Source organism: Lonchura striata, chromosome 1A (assembly GCF_050655825.1).
Source record: "Lonchura striata isolate lonStrDom1 chromosome 1A, ASM5065582v1, whole genome shotgun sequence".
NCBI classification, from domain to species: domain Eukaryota; kingdom Metazoa; phylum Chordata; class Aves; order Passeriformes; family Estrildidae; genus Lonchura; species Lonchura striata.
Genome location: NC_140741.1, coordinates 47,194,045 through 47,218,810, shown reverse-complemented (window position 1 = coordinate 47,218,810; position 24,766 = coordinate 47,194,045). Strand labels below are relative to the sequence as shown.

At 37.2% G+C, this 24,766-nt stretch overlaps 1 protein-coding gene across 1 annotated transcript; it reads right to left on the bottom strand.

The window, feature by feature from the left end:
* Window positions 1-659: 659 nt before the first annotated feature.
* Window positions 660-24,560, bottom strand: CAND1 (cullin associated and neddylation dissociated 1). Its single transcript, XM_021547455.4, has 15 exons — window positions 24,319-24,560; window positions 20,023-20,166; window positions 13,175-13,329; window positions 11,340-11,463; window positions 10,697-10,953; window positions 10,510-10,615; window positions 9,865-10,010; window positions 8,506-8,798; window positions 7,717-7,858; window positions 5,612-7,105; window positions 4,748-4,843; window positions 2,884-3,053; window positions 2,624-2,788; window positions 2,289-2,396; window positions 660-1,209 (listed from the first exon to the last, which is right to left on the bottom strand). The coding sequence occupies exons 1-15, from the start codon at window positions 24,384-24,386 to the stop codon at window positions 985-987; spliced, it is 3,693 nt and encodes a 1,230-aa protein (XP_021403130.1). The 5' UTR covers window positions 24,387-24,560; the 3' UTR covers window positions 660-984.
* Window positions 24,561-24,766: the final 206 nt, after the last annotated feature.

The following is a 24,766-nucleotide window of genomic DNA, read 5'->3' as shown; positions in this document are numbered from 1 at the left end:
ATCACAAAAGCAAAGTTGAGTGCCAAGTTCAGGAACCACTGAGCAGCTCTTGTTTTCTCTGCTCATTTTACCTCCATCTTGTTTCCTTCCGATTTTATGGTTTGTCCACCTTAATTCCCATGGATTCAGTTTTCGGGAATGAAAACCCATGACAACTGCAGAAATTGCCATGTTTACTGTAAGAATATCTGCAGGGTCATATTACTGGCATTTTAAAAAGCCAGGTTAAGACAACAAACTTTTGTTCATCCCTTCCTGTATGAATCCCTTGGCCTATATGTCAAAATACCTGAAAACTGCACTGATACAGTAGAACTTATTTTAACTTGTATTACGAATAAACTGCACATGCTGTTTTACAGACAATATATATTTGTAAACTTGCTCATGCAAAATTAGTGTGCACAACAGGGATATTGGTTTTCTAATCCCCACATCTGTAAAAATGACATTTGTGTCTGCTCTTTTTGAACTGTGCCCAAACTCTTTTTAATGTAATAAATCTTACACATAATTAATCTGCCAGTCAAACCAATTTATGAAGCTGAAACAATAAAATAATAAAAAGTCATACAAAAAACATGGTGCACCTGGACACTTGATTCCCACCTCCCCCCATTTTGTTTACAAGTAGAAAGAATGACTAAAAGAAAAAAAAATCATGGTCACAAAATTTCGACATTTTAATCCTAAACATTACAGGGCAAATGGATGTTGGAATTTATTTCCATACACCATGAGTCAACTTTTTAATTCCCAAATGTGGCCAAATCCACTAAAACAAGAGTGGTTAAACTCTGGACTATGGAAATACATTTCTGAAATAAATGCTAGAAAAGCAATTATGGGAAAAGCCAACTGTCTCCATAAAGGTAAATAAAGTGGAACAATGTGTAGATTAGATACTTTTTCTGTTTCTTACTCATAACCTGTCAATTCAGTGCATCATACGGTTCAACATAATGGTCCCCGTTAGACAAACATCTAACTAGTGTCCATTGATTCCAAGTTAGTGGATGATGAATCTTTTTGGATACTTTCAAAGATGGCTGCCAGCTCAGGGTTAGAGCTTATCTGTGACTGAAATTCACTCATTAATGGACTCTTCTCTGCTTCTGGAATGGTTAGAAGTGCTGCTACAGCTCTCATAGCAGATCGTTTTAGTTCATCTTGCTTTTCAAATTCCTGTTTCACTGAGTTTGCCTTTACCTATGGAAAAAAATGAAAATATGTTTGAAACATTACTCAACTCTCCCTCTATAGCAATCTTAAATAAACATGCCTTTAAAAAAACCTATTTCCTCTCAAAATTATCTACGCTTTTAAAAAAAAAACAGCCGAACAAAAAATACCCCCAAATATCTTTTTAGCAGAATTTTTACCAGCAGTTTACAAATGGACTGAAGCTTCAACACGGCAAGGTAAGCAGAAAAAAGTTGTAAGCTGCCAAGTCAATCACCAAATCAAAGCAACTATAGCAGCCAACCTTTAGCTAGTAAGGTCAGTAAATGACTTTAAACTGCTAATATCACAGTACTCCCATCTTCCAGTGAACAGAACCTTTTAAAGAAGTTGACCTTTATTAGAATAATTTATTAGAATAACCTTCTGTTATTATTCTCAAAGGTATTTCAGTGCTACAAACATAAATTATAATTAAAGGCAGTCAATTCTCATTATGTGAAATATAGCAGACTAGAGTAATGGAAAAACAAGGTAAATCAGGCAATAAATGACTGTAAGAGCATGCAGGTGAATCAAGACCAAGCAGGAATGGAAGGAGACTAACTACAAAGATCCAATAATCCTCTAATATTAATGAAGAAGAGGTGGGGTAAATGACAAAAACTCTAACAAAAGTCTAGACAAAAAAAAAATCTAACAAAACAAGAACTACTGTACACTGCCTTCATCAGCTAATGCTTCTCTGAAATAACACCATCATAAGAAGTCAGAAAAACTCTCAATATTCCAGCTTCACTATTTAGTGAGATTTACAAGTTGTCCCATTGGCAGCTGAATTTTTAAGGAACAACAGAAAATGTATCAAAGAATCAGAGAATTTTAAAAAGAAGCTTAAAAATCTACCTCTCCATCTGTAATTTAAATAAATTTAACTCTTGTACAAAGATCCATTCATTCATTCATTCCTGATGTAATTATCCTGCCTACTACAGCTTGTCAACTGTAACTCAGGAAATACTGCAGCAGGACAGAGGTATTCTTTAAAGTTCATTCATATTTCTGTAAGAAAACACAAAATAATGAACTTAAGTATGTTGAAATACCTTAGTTGTGCATGTAGCACGCAAAGGTTCAACGAGCCTGTCCAATCTCTGCAGCACCGCACTCGGACAAAGGGTAGATAGTCTCACCAGCATTAAAAAGGTCAGCATCTAGGGTGAGGAAAAAACCCAATTTATCAACACTTATGCCTGGCACATATATGGAGATATATTTCCCACCATGCTGTGTAACCTTCTGAACAGACACAATTTAATTAAAATGGCAAAGATAGTGAAGTACTTAAGCATATGAAGCAATATTTTTACCATTTCAGTCTATTCAACATTTGAAATATTTGGACAAAGTCACTGCTTTCACAGAGAAAATGACAGCTAACCTTGATATCATAGTGATCCTTCAGACCATCTTCAACATGGTTTAAGAATTCAAATATATCTAGTCTATCCAAACAGCTATCCAATAGAGTATACATGCACTCAAAAGCTGCCTTCCTTATGTCCAACCCATCATCAACTGTGTGCTTAAATGGTCCCATTTCCACCTGTCAGTGAATAAAAAAAAAAAGTTAAGTAACACACTTCTTTTAAAAAAACAACCTACTTACAAATTTAGCATTGTTCTTATCAGTTAACTTACCTCTCTGATTAATTCCTTTCTGACTTTTGTTTCATTGTAAAGATGAGGAAGCACAGAATCTAAGAGGTCCCTTATCAAAGATGGTTTATTGTGGGCAGCTGAATTAAATGTCACTAGAGCTACTCTCCTGACATTGAGATCTGGGTCCTCCAAAGTTTTCAGAAAATCACCTGCAATCACATACAGAAAGAAAGCAAATATCAAGGATCTTTTATATTTGCAATACTTAAAATATTTTTGCTTAGTTTGAAACTTTCAAAAAGACAAATTTAGTGCAGGAGTTATTTTAATGTAACAGACACCAGCTATTTCAGCATGATTACACAAATAAAGGAGTAATTATCATAATATGAAAAAAATTTATATAATTATTATATAGTACTGCATATAATGAAACAGTATCACCATCAAAATAAATGACCATCACAATGACATATAAACTTTCTTTTCATATAAATTAATGAAAATTGCATTTAACTTCTCATTTTCTCCATTTATTAAAATTCTTTCAAAATATGCACTGGAAAACCAATTTCAATTTCTGCAGTTCAGGAATTCCAGAACACCTCTTAAGGAAACTACTGACATACTGATTTTTTAACCCTCAAATTGGCATATTTTGAAAATACCTTAATTACTATAAAATTGGCCTACTCAGTATATATTAATGTAGTACCACCTCTCCCATGCCCCTCTACCTGTGGGCATTTTTAAATTAGATTATTCTATACTTCTGTAACACAGCCTTCTTGAAATAAATGACTGCATGAATATATCCTCAATATTTGTGAAATTGTTGCAGCAACTTCCATGAGAAATGAACATTTTCTAAGGAGAAAACCAACAAGGTGTAACGACAAAGTGACTTACACTGACCAAAAAGCTGGGTAACAAAACTCAAAATGACTGAGATTTTTAACGTACTAAATTCTGATAGCTTTTTGATTGAATAATCAATAAATATTTCCAGAAACCAAAAGGGCAAAGCAGCTTCAGGGGAGTGGGAAAAACCTACAAGCATAATTCTTGAATATATTACTTAAAAAACAAAAAAGTTTAGTGATGAAAATAACACACAGTAAACTGATTTCATTTCCCTATAAATAAAAACCTTCTTCTTTACAAAACTTTATGCTTTTCGGCATAAATCTTTCCTCTCCTATTAGGTTAAGAATCATAGATGATTCTTACAGATCTTTAGACCTGTAATTAACCAAGCAGAAATTATTCATATCATCTTAAAAAAATCTACAATAGTTTATTATACAAAGGTGAAATTTAAAAAGCTACAGCATTGCAAAAGTCTGTGTCATACTGATGTTACACTTAAAGCTCTGATTACCTTATAAAAATACACACAATTCCAAATGCTTTCAGACAACAAGCATTACAAAATAATAATAACCTGTATTTACAATTGAAAACGTGGTAATACTCAGAATAATTCACACAAGCATACAAGTTTTAAGTGACTGAACATCAAATATTTCCAAGACCACACTTCTCAGTAAATACAGTACATCTTACTACATTAAACTGGTACAATTTGGCAAAAACATGGGAAAGGAAATCAGCTTCTGGATCCCATCCTACTAAAAACATTAGCTTCTTGTATTGCCCATCACAAACTCAATACATAGAATTTTTAATGACACAATTTTTACTGTTCAGAATTCAAATACATTAGTATTAATAGAAATAATTGGCTACTATGGAAGTATCTTGTAACTCTTCCAATAGTTATCATTAGCAAATAATTCTAGTATCTTCAAAATATTTATTTCTGGTAATACAAGAAATAAATTTTAAATGTAACTCTCTTGCCTGAAAACATAGAAGCTGTCAGTACAAGTGGAGTACTTACCTATACAGTTCTTCAAGAGTGGGTCTATGGGTTGAGGATGATCAGAAATAGTGAACTTAACAGCAGTAACAACTGAGCTTCGAGCATATGAAGACCCTAATACAAAACAAAAGTGTGAACATGCAACATTAGAACAGAACAACAGAATCTAAATCATGCTCAATGCTACTCATTACTCTTAGACATCTAATACTCTTAAGAGCAGCAAACAAGAAACGCTGTTTATTGCTAGCAATGCAATACGTAATTCAAACCTACAGATAGAACATTTTAAACAGGGGGGAAATACTATAACATTGTAATAAGCATGTAATGTTATCTCCTTATAATTTGAGCAATAAGTCTATTAAAACAGATTATTTATGATCACACATTGATCTACAAAAAAATTCTCCCCTTTACAGCAGAAGCACATGAAAAAGACGTGAATACAGTTTGTGATATGAGACTGATTAATGAATTATTCACAAAGATCTTTCCTAATTCTTAAAAAACTTCAGAATCCTTATCTGAAAATTAGGAAAATAGTAATTTACACCAAAAGGTCAAAATGTTGCATTTGGTTTGTTAATTTGTCCCTTAGTTGTTCATGCTCCTTCCCCCCTTCAAGTTTATAGCTCTTTCTTAAACATAAAACATAACACTGTTAACAGAAATATAATGCCTGAAAGCAGAACACAAGTTATTCTTGTGTATGACTAACAACTTCTAGTAAACACAAAAGAACTTAAACTTCCGTTGTTGGAGAAGGGGAGCAAAACTTCAAGACACAACATACAAGGAAGTAATTTGAAAAACTAGATCCATTTAACATGTATCATAAAGCCATCTGCTTCAACACATAGATGCATTACTACTCCTCACCTGATGCCAAGTATCCCTTGAGTCGTGGAAGCAAAGTCTCTGGGTCTATCAATGTAAGCTTGCCCAAGCATTCAGCAACAACATTCCTTGTACCCTCTTCTGCACATTCACAGTGTTTCAAGAGTAAGGCCCAGATGTTCTCAACATATGGTTTGAGACCAATGACTGAAGCAGAGCTAATTATTTCTTTCAAGGAATGCAGAAGAAGGTATTGCCTCTTAGGCTGACTGGTTATTTCTTGCAGGACAAATGGCAGATACTCAGGAAGATTGCCAACACTAATACTGCCTAAGGCGTATGATGCCGCTGACTTGACTTCTTCACTAGGAGAAGAGAATGCTTCCAGTATTACGGACTTCAGCTCGATTTGTCCACTTAAGTCAATGTGATGCCCAACTTCCCCAAGCGAAAGCAAAGCCAAAAGACGAATGGAATCTGTGGACCTCGAGTTCTTAACGTCTTGAATGAACTGACCTACAACAGCTGGTCCTTCCTTAGGGCAGGCTCGAGTAAGGGCAGCGACACATTTGGCAATAGAATAGTAAGACTGCTTGTGAGTAAGTGCTGTGCTCTGTGAGTACACTGGACCAGTTAACATGCGCAGTAAATCCATATAGCCTAAATTGTTTGTACCAGTCACAACCAAAGCTTGGAAAAATTCTAGCATGGCACTAAGTGCTCCACCCTGAAGTAGGGGTGATCTTACCAGCCCAATAAGTTCATTGAGAATGGAGCCACTAATCTTTGACAGGGAGGAAGGATATACTTTAGCCAGCGTTGTCAGAAAACTGATGGCCATCTGTGATACGTGCATGTCGCTTTCGCTAATCAGAGGTGGAAGCTCATCCAGGACTGCATCAATCATGGCAGCTGTCAAGCTATCGCTGTAATTCTTAATTAAAATATCGAGCGCAGAAAGAGTGCCCAGCTTCAAAGCTCGCTGGTTCTTTCTCAAAAAAGAAGCAAGAATAGGAACTCCTTCCCCAAGGATTGGTCTCAAATCTATTTTCAAAGGAGAACCAGCAATCAATGTCATTGCCTTCACAGTAGTTAACCGAGTGATTTCATTCTTCAGTCTCTCTAGAAAGATCTGAAGTGTACTAGGCAGGTCTGTGCCTAGACTGTCACCAAGGCTACAAATTATTTGACCCATGCAAGATATTGCCCTTTCTTTCACCTCCTGATCAATGTCAGCAGCCTTTAATCTCTTGATTGTGCAAGTAAACAAATCTTTGATGTAAGGAGTAGCATCAAAGGAAGTAGGCTGGTCTAAAGGACGAATAACCTTTACAAGTTGTTGGGTAACCAAAAGTGCCTCTGATGTTATCTTGTAAAATGGGTCACCAACACAAGCTACAACTGGAGGTACCAATGCTTGAACATGAGGATGAAAGACTTGGGGAGAATGATTGCAGAGGATCACATACAAACAGGACAAAGCATCTATCTTCAGATTAGAAGAACTTGATTTGTCATTCAGTGAAAATATTATTCCTGGAAGAAATCAAAATATGTATTTTTAGGGCAGGTATTTATAGTCTGCTAGAACACTTCAAAAATTCCAAAGGAAGGCAGCTATACTGAATTTACGCCTTATGGCTCCCCATCTTTCTGAATGCTTCCAAACCCCTCTCATCACTTTATTCAACCAATTGGCTTTTAAGTGTCCTCCATCAAAAGACATGGGCCATTCAATGGTTTATGACATTTTCTTAATTATAAAGAAATTCTGAACCTTTAACATTTCCAACCTTACTTCAAATTTCAACATTTTAAGTTCTAAAAGCTAAACTATGGAAAATATTTTTCTCTGTTTGGATGGAAAAGAAGGCAGTTTGATTTTGTAATTAAGAATCAAACTCACTTATTTTATTTAATAAAGAAGAAAAACCCTTTAATCTTCTTTTTAAGACTAACGGAAATATATGAATAAAATATTTATATGGATATACATAACAGCTGATTATTTCGCCATTTTCTTTCAACAGAAGTCATACTTCAAAGCTTTTGCAAAAGGCACAGTCGGGACTTCAATATTTTGATGTTTCAGAACTTCCCATACCATTTATTATTAAGTATTTAAGTTAATGCTGTGTTTCTCATACCTGGTACAAGTACAGGAACATGCTGTGTTAGGGCTCCAGGTAACACATTTACTAGCTCAGTCAGCATGTTAAAGCAGCACTGACGAGTCTTAACACTTTTCTCTTTCATTTGTTTGTGCAAGGCTTTAACTATGTTGGGAACCTGTAATCATCAAACATCTGTTAATTGATTCAATAGCTGGCATTGTTTTAATTATTGATCACTGCAGGGGCTATAAAGAAATATGTGCATCCTAACACTGATTTCTCTACAGAACTAGAGAAGTTGTAGAAACATTGAGAAATAAAGATTCAAAATAAATGCTTTACAAAAATAAAGTAATTTAGCTTTGAAAGGTGATTTGCATTAATGAAACTATAGAGAGCAACAACTGAAAAGTCACCTAAATAATTCACTTCAATTAAGATTTTCAGCATTATCCTTTCTATTCTGCAAATAAAATATGTTGCAGCAGATCAAGTTTTATCTTGATCATTGGTGCTTATGTCTGGATACAGAAAGCACAAAGTAACTTTTGCTTTGGCAATTTGGCTAAATGACACAGGACATACAGTGAGTAAACAATTGAAATAAATAAGCACACTTGTATGAGTCAATTTCAGTTTCTAAGACTGCTGCATTTTTTTGGGCCAGTTTACGCAGTTTGCCCTCTATGTTAGTACTACAGGAACAAACTGTAACCTGTGTATGAAGAAAGCATGATAAAGCACATTGAATGAACTATCCTCATGGACAGGGTGAAATTTCAACATGTCTTCTCAAAGATAACAAGAATCTTTAGAAATAACCTGACTCTGAAGCATTGTCAAAGGTGTCTCTCCTTGTTCCATTGCATCAGGATCACAAAGCCAACTTTGCACAGGTCGAGTTTGTTTTAAAAGAGAAAGATACGCATGAAAAACATCTGCTTTAACATTCTCTTCACGTTCTTTGAATCTGGCTATTAAAGCAGGAGATACAGTTTTGTAGAATTCTGGAAGCATTTCGTGTCGTGTGCTAACCACAGCATCCAGACATTTAGCAGCTGCACGCCTCACTTTCCAGCTCATGTCATCATCATCACTATATTCATCATCACTCCCTTGAAAAAATAAATTATGCACATGTTCAAATCTAGACAAGCAAAGCATCAAGTTCTATTTTAAACAATTAAAAAGATCACACTCTTTAAACAATTAAAAAGTTGGGTTGTTTGCATAGGACACACAAAGAAATAGGTTCATAATTACATTAAAAACCATATACATAAAAAGTCTTCTAAATAGCTCAACTTGTAATTCTCAGCCAATTTTTTCATGCTAGTCTTCCACACAGATTAATTTAAACCGCAAATAGGAAAAGGAGCTCCCCATCATGTTTCCAGACTGACTACTGATTTAAAGCATATTCTTCTTTATTCGTGACAAACAACAAAGCAACAGTGAATACTAGCTGATCAAGATTCAACAAATTATTTTGTCTGCTTCTTTCTAGAAATAAATCAAACTATACAGCATCCCCCCAAAAAAACCAAAAAGTATAAAATAAGCAATATAGATTTTTCAGGTCTTAAAGCAACAACTATGTAGCGTAGTCCTTTCCTGAAGTAATGAGAATTTTATGCCCTCAGTTCAAATTACTTGTGTGTCCAAGTTCTCACAAAGCTTGCATCTGGCAATGCTTGCCACCATATTAACAATAAGATACCTTATGCCTTTCAGGCTGAAACACTTCTATCCTACCGAAAAATACTGAGTAATTTTCAATCTATTCTGATTTTATGCATTAGGTACCAATATATTATAGTGGAAAGTAGTGAGAAGCTTTTTCCGTGCTATATATGTATTTTCAATTCATTAACTGATGTTCTCACTTTAGTTATGTCATGTGACATGCTTCTGCCTTTTTTCACCTTTCAGGTATTTTAAAATATTTGTCTTGTATTTTATGTTCACTCTCAGAATTACTAATCTCCAGCATCAACATCCCATACTTTATTCCAGGAAATGAGTTCATTAGCCATGTTTAAACAAAGTACAAAATTTGAATGAAAGTACACAAGACATTCAAAGGCTGGTACTCAGGAGTATTACCACCCAGACCAATTTTCTCAGATGGGTACAGGATCAAAAGCTCATCCTCTCCCCCAAACCAAAAAGAGAACATACCTTGATCATCATCATCACCGCCATCAGCATCCATAGCATTTTCATCTTCATCTTCATCATCATAATTGTAATTAGGATCATAAGTAAGATATTTAAGACAAATGTTTATAATAGTGGATACATGAGGATAAACTTCTTTAGGACACCTGTGTAATATAAAAATACAATAATTGTCAAATTACTTTGAAGTACTAAAATATTCTTAAAAGATTTCATGCTGCATACTGTACTTTGGAGAGAGTAGCCAAGACAACATCAAGGCATACCTCTGAACTACAGAAATTCAAAGGTAAGGTTAGAAAGGGCAATGCCACTTTGTAACAGGATCTACAAGACTGGAAGGTTGCAAAGGACTTTTATGCCTTTGGATACCAATTTTTTACAACCACTATTGGACATAAGTATTACTAGAATGCTTCCCACATCTTGCTTGCACAAGTAGCAATGGCACAGTAGAAAGTTTGTAGAATACAGACATAACACATTGCTTAAGTGTTAAGTTACAAGACAGTTATAGAAACTGTGCCAGCTCAAAGCTTGCAAGAGTGTTTTGTATGAAGGAGGCTATCTCTTGACAACTTACAATCAAATGACACACTATTAGATCTTAAGAAAGCCTGAAATAGGTACCCATGAATGACTTACCTCCTAACAAAAGATTCAAAGGCTTGAATGCAGTACTCTCGTAGTTCATCATCATCTACATTACAAAACTTTACAACCAAAGGAATTATTTTCTCAAGATATTCACCTGGTAAGAGAAAAAAATTAGCTAAGTAATTATTCTCATGGAAAACTTCAAAGTGAAAGATAATTAATATATTTTTCTTACCTATTCTATGACCTGCTTGCCTACTGATAGCAGCAATACACTGTATATAGGTCCTAGTTGTTGACATGGAATCATTTTTAGACAGTTCTGTCAACAGATGTTCAATGAGGTCAACAAAAACCATATTGCCACAACTCATAACCAGGTGACCAAGAGCAATGATGGTTCTTTTCCTCACAGCAAGTCTTGGGCTGGTCAGCTGGGGGAGCAGACAGGTCAGAATTGAAGGATGGAAGTTAACAAGCAGTCCTCCTTGCCTTAAAACAGACAAAACACAAACTCAAAACCAATTGAATCTAGATAACTTTGTTCATATACTGTAAAACAATCCTTCAAATATTCCCACAAACATCACAAAGATTCCAATCAAATCTTTAAAATTTCAGGTTTTAGAATTTGTTAAAAGAAATTAGTTTAAAACATACCTTCAAAACAATAAGCACTGAAATAAGCTTAAAACTACAGTTCTCAGAACATTAGTAATTGATCAACCAATTATCTTCAATACATTCACTTATTTTTTCCTAAATTAAGTTTCATGTACACATAGTATTACCATATTATTTCATATCACTTTGAATAATGTAATTTTAACATTTGGAAAACTGAGCATTCACCAGCATATTAACAGAGGGATGTTTACCTGCTCAGCATATCAGCCATGATATCCAGTGCCTCCAGTTGAACAGACACATCTTCCTGCTTGGCTATAGCACTAGTGAGACGCCCTGTGATCTTTTTGCAAACATTAGCTGCTAATGCAGAACCTGAAAGTACAACAAAACCTCAGCATTTCCATAATATTAAAAAAAAAATACAGCTTTTAACACCAGAGATGATGTTTGTGGCTATGGAAAGCAACCCAATCTACATAAAGAAACTTTTTCCAATCAACAAAACAAGCTTAAGCAGCCACTCTGCTGATGTCACGTATGCTCCGCATTAGAGCTGAAAAGACTATCTATATACAAACATGCTAAGCAGGAGGGATTCTTGTCCTAGAAGGTATACACAACAGAACACTGCTTTTGGAAGAGCAAGCAATGGAAAGTGAAAGCCACAAGACGTCTATAAATGAAAGGACTATAGGTAAAAATTAATGTATAAACCATATGGTATGGAAAAGCACAGAAGCAGATGGAGCTACTTCTTATGGCAAAAAAAAATCAAAATAAAATTATTTTGCACAAGAAGCTACTTAAAAGTCGCAGAAATACTCCTGAAACATTTGAGAAAGGGGGGGAAAATTCTATCTGAAGTATTTTAAAATACAACTAAAAATGTCTTTATTACAACTTCATAGTTCCCCTTCCCTCTAATTGTCTAACATTATTTCAAGTAATTATGAGAAGGAACTCCTGTCATGGTAATGACTGCCCAGTGGTTAGTACTCATGTTCACCTGCATGAAATTGAGTTACCTTTTGCAAATTCCAATGTGAAATTATTATCATTCCAACCTATAGTTAATCTACTTTATATATATTGTGGCTCATTCTTAACTACAACTAAAAGTAAAATATAACGAGTGGACAGTCTAATGTGTTACCATGGAGGCTAAGAAAAAGAGAATAATCTGTGTTTGAGTTGGGAGCAAGAAATAACATGTTGTTTATTTTTATATTGGGAACATTAATTATATTGCAAGACTTGCCTATGTTTTTGTTTGAGCTTTACCTCCACCCAAAAATCTTCTTTTGTGTAAGCAAACAAAAGAGTAAAAGCTTAAAACAAATTACTTAAAATTAGTTATTTATGTAAGGCTTATGCATGTCTCTGCTGCTTGATAGAAGCAAGATTTACATGTCAATTTTCAAACAGGATATCAAAATCAGGGTTTTTTTCTTAATTCAAGAGACCTCAATATCTAAAAATGCAATTTCCAAAGCCTTTTTAATTACTCTCTAGTCTCATTCATATCCTACACTATGATATGTGAAAAGCACTTGAGTAAAAAAGTAATGCTATTGAACATTAGTGTCTCTTTCAGAGGAAAGACTGTCTTCATTTAAACCTACAGGTAAGACTTTCACTAATTTAACAGGCAACTGTCAGAAATACAAGGTACTTCCCAAAACAATTCCTAGAAAGTGAGATAAGAAATCAGATGGTTGTAATAAATTTTAAAGTGTATTATCAACCAAAGACCAACATGAGATTTAGTATTACTGCAGCCTAGATGTGCTCCACCAGGCAATTATTAAAATAAAAGCTTTTACAACTTGTTATACTGAAGTTCATATTCTCTAAGTTTGTACTCCACATTAATGCAATCCTTCAGTAAAAAAAAAGTTGTCGAGCTGGCAATATAGTCAGAGAAGGAGAAACTGAAAGGGTATTTGTGCCATGTTTTTATCCTGAAACTAGTTCCAATGCTAAATTAACTGAATCCTCTTCTTTAAAACTCCCAACTTTTTTTCTTTTTTTTGAGTCAGTAAATGATAAAAATACATGAAGTCTTTAGAACAAAATGCCTTACCACTGGAAGCTGGGGGAAGTTCTCCAATCACTGTTTTAAGACCAATGCTTGAAATGTCACGTAACTGTTCTTTATCTGAAAGCATGTTTGTACAGAGGGTATCTACAATGGTCTCCACTTGATACTCCTTCACTTTACTCACCAGAGGTCCCAGGCTGTATAAACAAGAGAAGAGTATTAAATTGGCAACACTATTTTGCATTCAAGTCATAAAACTTCAGGTTGGTTTTGGTAGCAACACAAAGCAGGATTTTAAAATTGAAAACCTTCATCTGGTTGGACTTACCTCTATAAATCTAGTAACAAAACACTTGCTTAGTACATGTTTTTTATTTGGAGCTGGAAATTCGTTTTGTATTACTGTTCTGCTTCAGTCTCAAAACCACAGTCCTTCTTAGTCATAACAAAAATTAACCTAGCCAGAGCCATCAGGTTACATGCTTGACCATCAATGTCTGTATAATTCACAGACAAGTAAACAATGTTCTTAATTACTGCATCTTTATTCTATATAACATTTGGTTTCAGTCACAGCTCTATGCAGTAAAACAAACCCAAAACACATCTTCCATCCCCAAATCTGTTGTATGTACCCCACTGCTGCTACACTTTTTTCCCACGTCCAAGAATGTACAGGGGCAAGACCTAATTATTATAAAAAATTACCTAGCAGAAGCAAAAGGCAAAAGCAAGAGCAAACAGGAGGAGGATATAGACAAGCAAGCCCTTGCACTCAAGCACTATGTGTGACTTACTGTACAATAGTAACCAGAGTAAGGTTCAAAGTTTTGGCATCAGTGGTCTGTCATCATGTTAGGCAAACCTGGAGCTTCTCTTTTGATGGCCATGCTCACAACACCTTACCTCCCATGAACTCAGAACAATGTCTGCACTTGAGGCACAACACTTACATTAACACCCAGGAATATGCAAATCCCACGCCAATCACACCTAGCACTTTCCAAGCCTTCCTTCACAAACCATAACCTGCTTGGTTTCTTTCTCTCCTTCCCCCTCATGTGTGTACTCATGTGGTAAAACCTGCTGAAAATACATTTGGGGGGTGTGGGCAGGGGAAGGGTAGGCAGAGAGGCAGCAAAGGCAAAACATATTTGCCAAAACCAGACACTGAAGTATCACTTGCAACTCCATTTTGTTAATACACAGAACTTGGAACTAATTTGAGATTAATCAAACTAGGGCACAGACATCTGAAACTGATGCTTTATGATCACATCAATGCCACAAATTCAGAAAGATTGCAATTTATTAAATTTGTGGAGTATTTAATGGAGATTTACATATAACCTTAAAATAAATATACAACAACAACTTTGGGGTTACACTTTTAGAAAATACAGCATACAGATAATCTCAAGAGAACTGTTAATTGAGATACTGACTGGTATCTGATCAAAGGTATAAAAAGAAGCCCTTTAAGTGCACAGAAATGACATAATGGATGGTTTCTCACATGCTTCAGCAGCTTCTGCAGAAATGAACAATTCTGACAGAGACGTTCCTTAAAAGCAGTCAGACCTCATGCCCTAACTTAACATTGCCCTTTAATTTAGGGAAAGGGCACTGTACTGGATTCTTTAGATTCAATTAAACTATCTCTACAGCCACTAAAGACTACTAGCCCTGAGACTAGGGATGGGTTTGGAGGACCGTATCGCCAGTCTAATCTGGTAATTTTACTGCTTCAATTATGTTAAATTAATAATGCATTATTAAAATAATTTCTGAACACTAATACTGGTAAAGACTTTTTGCCTCTAACTTAAAAACTGATAAATCTGTACACAAACCTTTGCAAACACAGATTATTACCAATAATTATCTCTGAGACACAAATACAGCAAGCCATCCCTGGCTGCAGTTGAAACATCTTCTCCAGTTGCAGGAAAAGCTCACAGCTTTCTTCACAACTTGATTTGACTCTTCAGTCGAGCCTCCTTCACCGTGATTCACTGACACATCTATATATAGAGTTTCTCTTCAAATACACAACACTGCTAGTCAGTGGATACTCACCGCGCTGTTGCATGCATCTACTCTTGGTGCATAGTAAATTATTTTGCAAGCAACACAAGTACAAATCAACTGAAACAGAAACCAATAGAATTCCAAGGCACTCCATGGTAGTCCAGAGAAATTGAATTCCCTGTGTGTTTCAGTCAACAGACTACAGTACACAAGGTTAAAAAACCCTTGTTTTAAACCTGAACTGTTGAACAACTACTGAATTATTTTGATTTAAATATGCTTATTTTTCAAATGCAACCTCTGAGTAATTATAATAATCACAGTGAACACCAGTCAATCAGATTCATCTCAGCTAAGAATCAGAAACACCTTTTTGCTAATGTTTCAAAGATGACCAAACTACTGGATTGATATTAACAAACACTATAAATTGCTGGAAAGTATTGAGCCATATTTTACCTGAATCAGCATCTTCAGTCCTATTTATTCAGCAAAGCAGACATAACAATTGTGAAGTTAATTTTGCAAAATATTATCTCAAGCTTTTCTCATCTTCAAAATCAGGAAATATCACTTATAGACCTTATTATTAGTCCCAGATTACAAACCAATCTTATCAGAAATTGAAAATAAACTATAGCCTTCTTGCTTCAAATCAGTTCTGACTACAAAGCTTTTGCACTTAAGCATGTATTTTACATACTTGAAGGCCATTTTGGATCATTTTAAGTGCTCTTCGATCTTTTCCCTTTCACTAGCCTATAATTTGTGTCTAGGTTCTCTCTACAAAGCCTATTCAGCTGCCTGACAACACACTGTCTCCTTTAAGTTACACATATTTGAAAATAAAGGTGTTCATAGCATAGCTCTGTATTAGGAAGCTGAACCCCAATATATAATCAATTATAATCGCCAACTGGCATATTTTAACAGCTATGGAATAAGCATACTTATTTACAAGGAAAAATTAAAATTCACAAATTAAAAAAAAAACAAACCACATTATTCACAACTTGATTTGTTGTATAATCACTAGTATAGCATGATGTGCAGTAGTGTATTACCAAAGCATACAAAATGCTTTAAAGCTGCTGAACTGGATCAGCCACACAGCAGCTAATACATGCATCATCCTGTTCACACTAATGACTCAGACTCACAGCGTCAGGGAGAGCTCCCTACGTTGAACTACTGCCCAGAGAAGTTGGCTGATAAATGCAGAGAAACTACAGTACCACAGAGAGGAATCACTGAAAGTGCTTACTGTAATCCCACCTATTATTTTTCACTCTAGATAGATTTGAGTATGTTTGGCTTCTTAACTGGTTTCAGGAAAGATTTCACAGTGTGAAATAATAAAAATTTCTATGTGTAGGTTTAAATGGCAGGATATCAAAGTCTTCAAAATGAGAAACAGTTCACCCTTAAACTGCAACACTGAACACATGAAACAATGTGCAATTTGCACCAACAGAGCATTACCAAGATTATCAGCAATGAGGCACAAGCAATACCAACACAATACCTCTGCTTAGACAAACCACACTGCTTGACTACACCTGATGCACATAATCTTAATCAAGCCACAGGCAATGTAACTACTGCTGCTATAAGGTGCACAAGATACCATGCTGGACTACACTTAGCTATAAACTAAGGATATGCTGTAAGAATAGCCTTTTCCACACCGGCTGATGGTAAAACAGCCTATGACTATCAGGTAAATCATAAACTATTCCTTCAAAAAAATGGAGACAACAAAAATACATTTAATATTTTACAGGCAGTTAAGAAAAACAAGGCAAACAACCTGTTGTTACTGAGATAGGTTTCATCTACTGCCTACAGCAAAAAACTTAAAACTCAGTTCCCTTCTGAAGAGTCAAAGATTACAGCAGGCCAACTTTTACTTCAAGACTAATAATTCAGCTCATTAATTTTCATTTTTATTCAGAAATTAATTGGACAACCATTTTGCAAGGTAGCTACCCAAATAACTATGAACCCAAAAACTGACTTCTGTTTTGCTTTTATACAGCTTATCCTGCCCCAAACCAGCATACGGTAATTGAAAGGAGCAAGAACAAAATCACCAGTGTGCTTTGTAGAGATAAAAAAAAAGTTCATCAGCATTTTAACCAATAGAGCTCCTCTTACTCAAGTGCAAAAGCAAGCAGCGGATAAGGCAAAACCAGGAACACTGCTCACTAGTTGCTACACTTGCCTAAAAATAAACACTGCTTTACAGTTGCTCCAAATTGTTTTAAATCTGCTGTGTTCAGTGACCTTGAGAATCATATCTTCAAAGACTGATTCTTATGCAAGAGTTTTATTCAGATCATTTCCATTGATCTACCTGAAGAAGTTCCCCTAACAAGCTGCAAAACTTTTCTCCCTTCCTCAAGAAAAAAAAATCTATCTGAAGTGTAGATTGAAAAGTACATTGGGCTGTCTTAAATCCTCTACGAGAGGGAATTGATACTTTAATGGTCATTAAGGGTCTGAAGAAAGTTACTGCCGATAGTCTCTACAGTTCACCACAGCATTTCAATTAAGAGAGATCTAAAGACAGCTTATGCCTTTCTCAGCTGAAGTGCCAAGAAATGCTTAACAAAAATACACAAGAGGACAAAATATTTAAAACTTAAAAAGCCAAGAAAAATATGCTGGATGAAATTAACTTCCCAATGAATCAGGCTTGCACCCAGTGTTGTAATAGATGGAAGATTTCAGATCTGCCTTAAAAAATCTACAGCTTAGCAGTGTTCAGCCTCTCCCATCCTTCACCCCCACCAATGTTTCTACCAACATGTAAACTGCAGGAAGCTAGCACTAAGCCAGAAAACTGAGTCCCTAAACCAATCTGTGACAAAACCAGGTAAGAAGCAGTGTGAGAAAAGGAACAAGGAGTACAAGAACAGCAAACAGGAAGAAGCAGCAGCATTAGGCTTAAAACTGTCATGACTTGTTTTGAGTACAAGCTGCTTTAAGAAGAAATACTAAAAGAGTCATGGGTTTGTTTTTTTTTTTTAATTCAAAGCATAGCTGCAAGTGATTGGGACACAAAAACCAAATCAAGTCAACTTGATGCATTCCAGAATGTACATGTGTCCATCTTCTACACAGATTGTTCACAATTCACCTAAAAACTTTTCCATTATGCTTCTTGTCCCATTAAAGTAAATTTAATACTGTTCCTTAACATTATTTGGATTTCTCAAAAACACTCCAAACTTGAAAGAGATTCAGTCACATTAGTTAAATCCAAGAGTTTTACCAATATATCAAAGTAAACTTTAAAAATTGAAGAACTGTTAATAGGAACAGGACATGTGCACACACAGAAGTCATCTACTTTCTCATTCTCTTTCCTCTGCAACCTTTAATGTTTTCGTATGCATTACCTGTACTTTAGATCCTAAATTTTTACACTGCCATTAAAGATTGTGATGTATGTGCCTATGTGCATTAATCTAAACTTCACAACAACTTTAGGATGTACATTAGAAATTAGCATTGCATGTATGCTAAAATGTAACTTTTCCACAAAATGCTATTGCGCACAAAGACAATTCTAAGCCTGAGCCAAGTTTCACAACAATATGCTCTTCTCATTGAGTATAAGCAATCTATTTCAAAGACATGAAACCATAAGGAATTCAGACATTCCAGAAGTTTAAATTAAAAAGAAACAGGTTATTTTGTGTTGTTATGAAAAGGAGATGAGTAAGACATTTTAACAACACTGCGTCCCTACTGACAGCAGGGAAAAAGTAGTGACAATTATAGTGCTAATATAGCTAATATCTATTATCTGGCTTGAAATTTGACATTCCTACACCAGTTTGTCTGTGCAAGGTTTTGGTTACCATCACTTACAACACTTCAGAAGCTGAAGCAAACACTGCTTCTAAGTACATAAGCAGAGGTACACACAGGCTTTTTCTGCTCTGCTAGTCTGACAGGGCAAACTACAAAGAATAACAAGCTATAACAAACCTGGCTGGTCACAATGTGAAACTTCTCAAGCTCTTGCATACCAAGTTTACTTCAATCCGTACCTCATGGAATATAAGTAGTGTATATGGAGGATTAAAAAAAACCTGAGCTTACAAACAAGAAGCATTCTCAGGAACACTATATGCCTCTTAAGAGAAGCCTTCTTTAAAGCACACAAAAAGTCAGAATGGCCACGAACAAAAAGTCGTAGGAAATGTAGCTCCTCTTCAAAGGATGCTCTGGAAAAGTCATACCATTTACAAAGCTCAATAAAGTGAGGAAGAGAGGGCAGTTAAGCAACAGAAGTCTCTGAAATGCAAGTAAATGCACCCTGATCCCATAAAACATTTACAGTTCCTATAAAACTTGTAAAACCATCAGTATTCTGACTGTTATTGAACAGGTAAGTTCCACGTTTGATAACCAAGGCCATATCTTTACCATGTCATGTTTTCATGTCTGCTTGAAAACAATTCTAATACTACAATTCTTCCCCTGTACATTATCTAAGGTCTCACCATCAAGTATCAATGTGGCAACTAACACTGAATTGTAAGCTTTTAGTGTCTATTTAGCAATCAAGCGTTATCACCAAAGAACAAGCGCATCACTAATACTTCCAGCAAGGACTGCATGTGCTATTTGGTACCTGAAACCCCAAATATTAATCCCCAATGTCAACAAAATATAGCTTTTCATGTTACAACAATTAAGGCAGGTAGTCTACAAGAATAAGGGATCCTGTGGGGACATAAATTTCAAAATTATTTTGTGAAGCAGTGGTCATTTGAATTTTCAAAAGTGCTTTATATTGTTCAGTCACTATACAATTCTTTACATCATAGAAAAAGAATACCTACCATTTGACAGCTAAGTTTTGCACCTCACCATTTTTATCTTCCAATAATTTCAATATCATCTTCACCACCTTTCTTTCACTGTCATCATCCAGCTTGATGGAATCTTTCTGTAGTTCAGTCATCAAGTCATTAGTAGCCATAAACCTGACAAAATATGTGAGATAATTATTGCTAAAGGGATATGGGTTATTCACAGTGCTCAGGATTCAAGATGCTCAGTTTCCATAATTTGTTATCAAAAAAATCACATTTAACGTTGAGTTACTGTTGTCTGTTTTGTGATGCAAGCAGCAAAAAGGAAGAAAAACTGTATTTGAAAAGGATAATAACTGAGTTAGGTCATCACCTTTCTCTTATGAGAACAGCTACATGTTTCACTTCCAGCATTTACATTATATTCCACATGATCTCCATGATCTCCACAAAGAAAAACTGACACTTTCACAGATTTTAAATAGTCCTCCCATAAGCTATGCTGATGTTGTAAAAAACAAGGGTTTTTTTTAAACTTTGTAAAAAAAGTATCTTTGCTCTGAGTTCATTTTAAAACAAGTTTTAAGCAAGCAGAAAAATGTAGTTTCTCAAACATTCTCCCATAAAATTTACAAAAGTCAAACTTTAATTAATGGAGAAATAAAATTTAAGCTTACGTTCCACGTGTTTTTAATTTTCTTGCCTTGTACAGACTAGCCTGTTTACAGCTCAGAAAACAGAGCTGATCAGTTATCCAGCCCTCAATACAGGGTGCCACAGCAAAGAACAAAATTAATTACTGAGAGATCAAGCAAATAAAATAATATTTCATATAAATTAATTTACTATTTAATAACAGTCATATCCACCAATAGAAGAACATACTGAAAAATCACTTTCCAAAAAATATTGCCTTTTGCTTTCTGTTTCTTCTCCTTCTGAAGTCTGTTTCACAATCCATTTTTCTTTTGTAAGTGTCGTCTCTTCTCAAAAGCAGCAATACAGATGTATTACTCAATTACAAATCCTATGGGCTTTGGTACTGACATCAACCCCCATTCAAAACTCCAAACAAGGGCTTGTAGTTAAACAGTTAAGGGTTAAAACATTAAGGCACATCAGCCTCAAGCAGACATCACTTCAGCTCAGGTCATGCTTGGAAGGTTATCTCTGCAGCTTGACATGCCATATACTACTTTTTACTGAAAATGAAAGGCAAGACTCTGCATAATCTTAACATGCATCAAAAATGCCAGATGCCTAACCTCACATAATGGACCTCAACTTATCCTGTCTCTTAATAATTCCAGTCTAATGGTCTCAAGGTGTTTCTAAGATAAGACCTCACCACTTTTTCACTCACTCCCAACAGTCCCACTGAAGCAAGCCTGCAGTCTGACAGGAACCAGATGTGCACAAAAACAGGCTGTGGATGCAAAGCATCAGCTTTTAAGCACAGTAATGAATAAGGCTACTTGGTAAGTAAAGGTAACAGACAGCACCTAACTTAAGGATATACATGAAGTCATACAGTACTAGAACACTCAAAAACTGTCTCCAAGTTACTGCTCTATTTACCTCCTTTTCTTAAAAACTGATTCACCTCCTCTCACTTCCTTGGCCAACAGCTCCTATTTCCTAGCCTTAGAAGATCATGTCCACTCATCACCTACTTGTCCGTTCCTAAACTAAGCAGAGCATGCACATCCTTGGTGCACCAGCAGCCTCTGCACACAACTACAACACTCTCCTGGTAGACTCCTCCACTGAAACATGCAAACCAACCCGAACACCTAGTCACAAGTCCCCTTGCCTGCACATCAATCTTTACCTGGTGCAAAGCAGGCAGCTGTACTCAGAGCAGCCACTCTCCTCCTGCAGTGAGGACACTCCTTCCACAGCCAGACTGTAACCTGCCACCTTACCTGACTGTCCATTTTAGAACTTAAGCCCAAGCTTCCATGTGGACAATCATATTCCAGCTCTGAATCAGACAGGTCAGTTTATCCAAAAAAAATAAGGATTACTTTTTACAATAGACTACTTACTTGAACAGTTGTTTTACACTCTGCTCCCTGATATAAGCAAGATAACTACACTGTCCCTATTCAAACAGATGTGATCTAAGAACAAATGCACTTACAGTTACTGGAACTAAATACTATTTTATCCATTATGCAAATACACATAAAGTTTCATACAGTGTTACTACATAACAGCCAGTCTATCATCACTCATTTTTTATGGTTTGTAACATTAGATTTTAATCTATGTTAAGACTTTTTTTCAATATTTGAGAATTTCAAAGTTGTTCAAAGCTACTAGAACAGAATTTCTGAAGTGTACTCTACTAAAGGAACTACACAAGATGTTTTAATTACACAAAGCTGGGAGGAAAAAATAGTGTTTACTACAATTGCACTAGACAGGTTTAACCTATCCCTTCTATACAGAAAGTTTTTAAATCATAAAAATCAGTAGTTATTACAAATCCACTGGAACTTACTGTAAGTCATCCTCCCCTAAGTACAAAATGGAAATTTCACTTAATCACAGAAACAAATTAGTACGAAAACAGTAAAAAACCTTGTAACATTTAGAAGAAAAAATGTTTCAGTCTAGTTCAGAACAATTTAAAGAAATCAGGCAACTTTAGTTTGTCTCTTTTTAGATTAATCAGTATTTTTTAATTTCCAAAATTTCCAGTCTGAACTCTCCAAGTAATGTAATTCTATTAAAATCTCAAAGAAATTGACACTAAAATCCTATATCAAATTTGTGTTCAGTACTAAAACTTTTCAAAACCTAACAAGATTATTCAAAACCCAACTCTATATATCACCACCTCCGTTTTCCTTTAAACTAAGCACTGTGATGCTGCAGCAAAGCACAAAAAACAAGTGTATTTTATGCCTTTTCCCTGCCTGTATTGATATTCTCTCACTGACAGGTAAAGCCTTCCAACTTGAATTTCTGGTTGCACTCAATACCAAAACAATGCAATTCTTTTAAACCTAATACTTTCCCAGAAATAATGTGTAAATGTATTATTATCTGCTAGTTTTTAACAGTTTACTTGTATTATTTCATTTTCTGGTATTTTACATTTAATCTGCTATTAATTTACTACAAAGCAAGGAAATGATCCAATGAAAAGTAGTGCTCCTGTGACAGATCCTGAACTCAAATTAAATTCCAGTCTTGTCCCTGTAAGACTTAACTGGACTTCTCTCTCTGGATGCACAGGGGCAGTACCAAACTACATGAGGAGCACAAAACCCCACTGTCTAAAAGACACAGCATCCCGAAGGATGTGACCGTAGGATCACAGAATCGCCTGGGTTGGAAGGGAGCTCTGCAGATCATCCAGTCCAACGCCCCTGCCTAGTCAGGGTCACCTAGAGCACTTGACACAGGAACATGTCCAGGCGGGGTTTGAAAGTCTCCAGAGAGGGAGACCCCATGACCTCCCTGGGCAGCCTGTTTCAGCGCTCTGCCACCCTCAGTGTAACAAAGATCTTCCTCGTGTTGAGGTGAAACTTATTGTGGTTTACATTATGGCCATTCCTCTGAATCCTGTCACTAGGCACCACTGAAAAGCATCTGGCACCATCCTCTCGGCACGCACCTTTGAAATAACTATATGCATTAATGAGGCCTCCTGTCTTCTCTAGACTAAACACACCCAGCTCCCTCAGTCCTCCCTCATAAGGGGGATGCTCCAGTCCCTTTATCACCGTGGCCCTCCACTGCACCCTCCTGAGTCTGCCGTCCTGGCCATCCCTTCCTGCTTCTATTCGTAGAATCACAGGATCCAGGTTTTTTGAAGCTGGGAAGAAACGAGAGGGGTCACCTCATCCGACCTCTGCTGCTCAAAGCAGCGTCAGCGACAGCTGGCTGCTCAGGGCTTCGTCCCTTCAGCTTCTGAGCATCTGCGAGGTCGGGAATTCAGACCTCCAGCCTCGCCCGTCCGCACGCGAGTCAGCAAACCTGGCGGCCGCTCGGCCTCTCCTGGCTGCTGGAGATCTCTGCCCACGATGCGTGGAGGCCGCGGCAGTGCCCGCACCGCCGCGCCCCGTCCTTCACGGGCAGAGAGTAGAGGGCCTCCCCTCACAGGAACTTTCTTCCGGGGGTAGCCCCGTGGAATCGCACCCGGCGCCGCGGCGCGGACAGCCGGGCCCGCGGCACCGGCCCCGCCGCCGGGCACCTGCCCCCGCCCGGGCGGCCGCGGCTCCAGGCCCGGGGCCGGAATCAATGGCCGCAGGGGCAGCGCGGGCGCGGGGCCGGCGGAGGACGCGGAGGGGCGGCGGCGGCGGATCTCACCTGAAGTCCTTGTCGCTGGATGTCATTTTCTCCAGCAGGTTGGAGATGTGGTACGAGGCGCTCGCCATGTTGACGGACCCGGCCAGGGCACGGGGGGAAGGGAGAGGAGGAGAGCAGAAGGCGGCGGCGGCGGCGTCTTCCCGGCCTCGCCGGCTGCACTTGGCCCGCGGCTGCAGGGGCCGGGCCGGGCCGGGCCGGGCCGGGGGCGGCGGGGCGGGGGCGGCAGCTGCGGCGGACGCGGCGGGAGGGGCGGGGAGGCGCGCGCGGCCGCTCGCGCTCGGCGCCGGGTCGAAGGCCGGCGCTGCTGATTGGGTCCGCGGGCGGGCGGGAGGCGCGTGCAGCCCCGTGACACCATGTGACGTCAGAGCGTACGTGGCGCAGAGCGTGCGCGGGAAGTTCAGGCGCCGCGGGAAAGTGGCGGCAAGCGGGGGGGGTGCCGGTGAGGCCG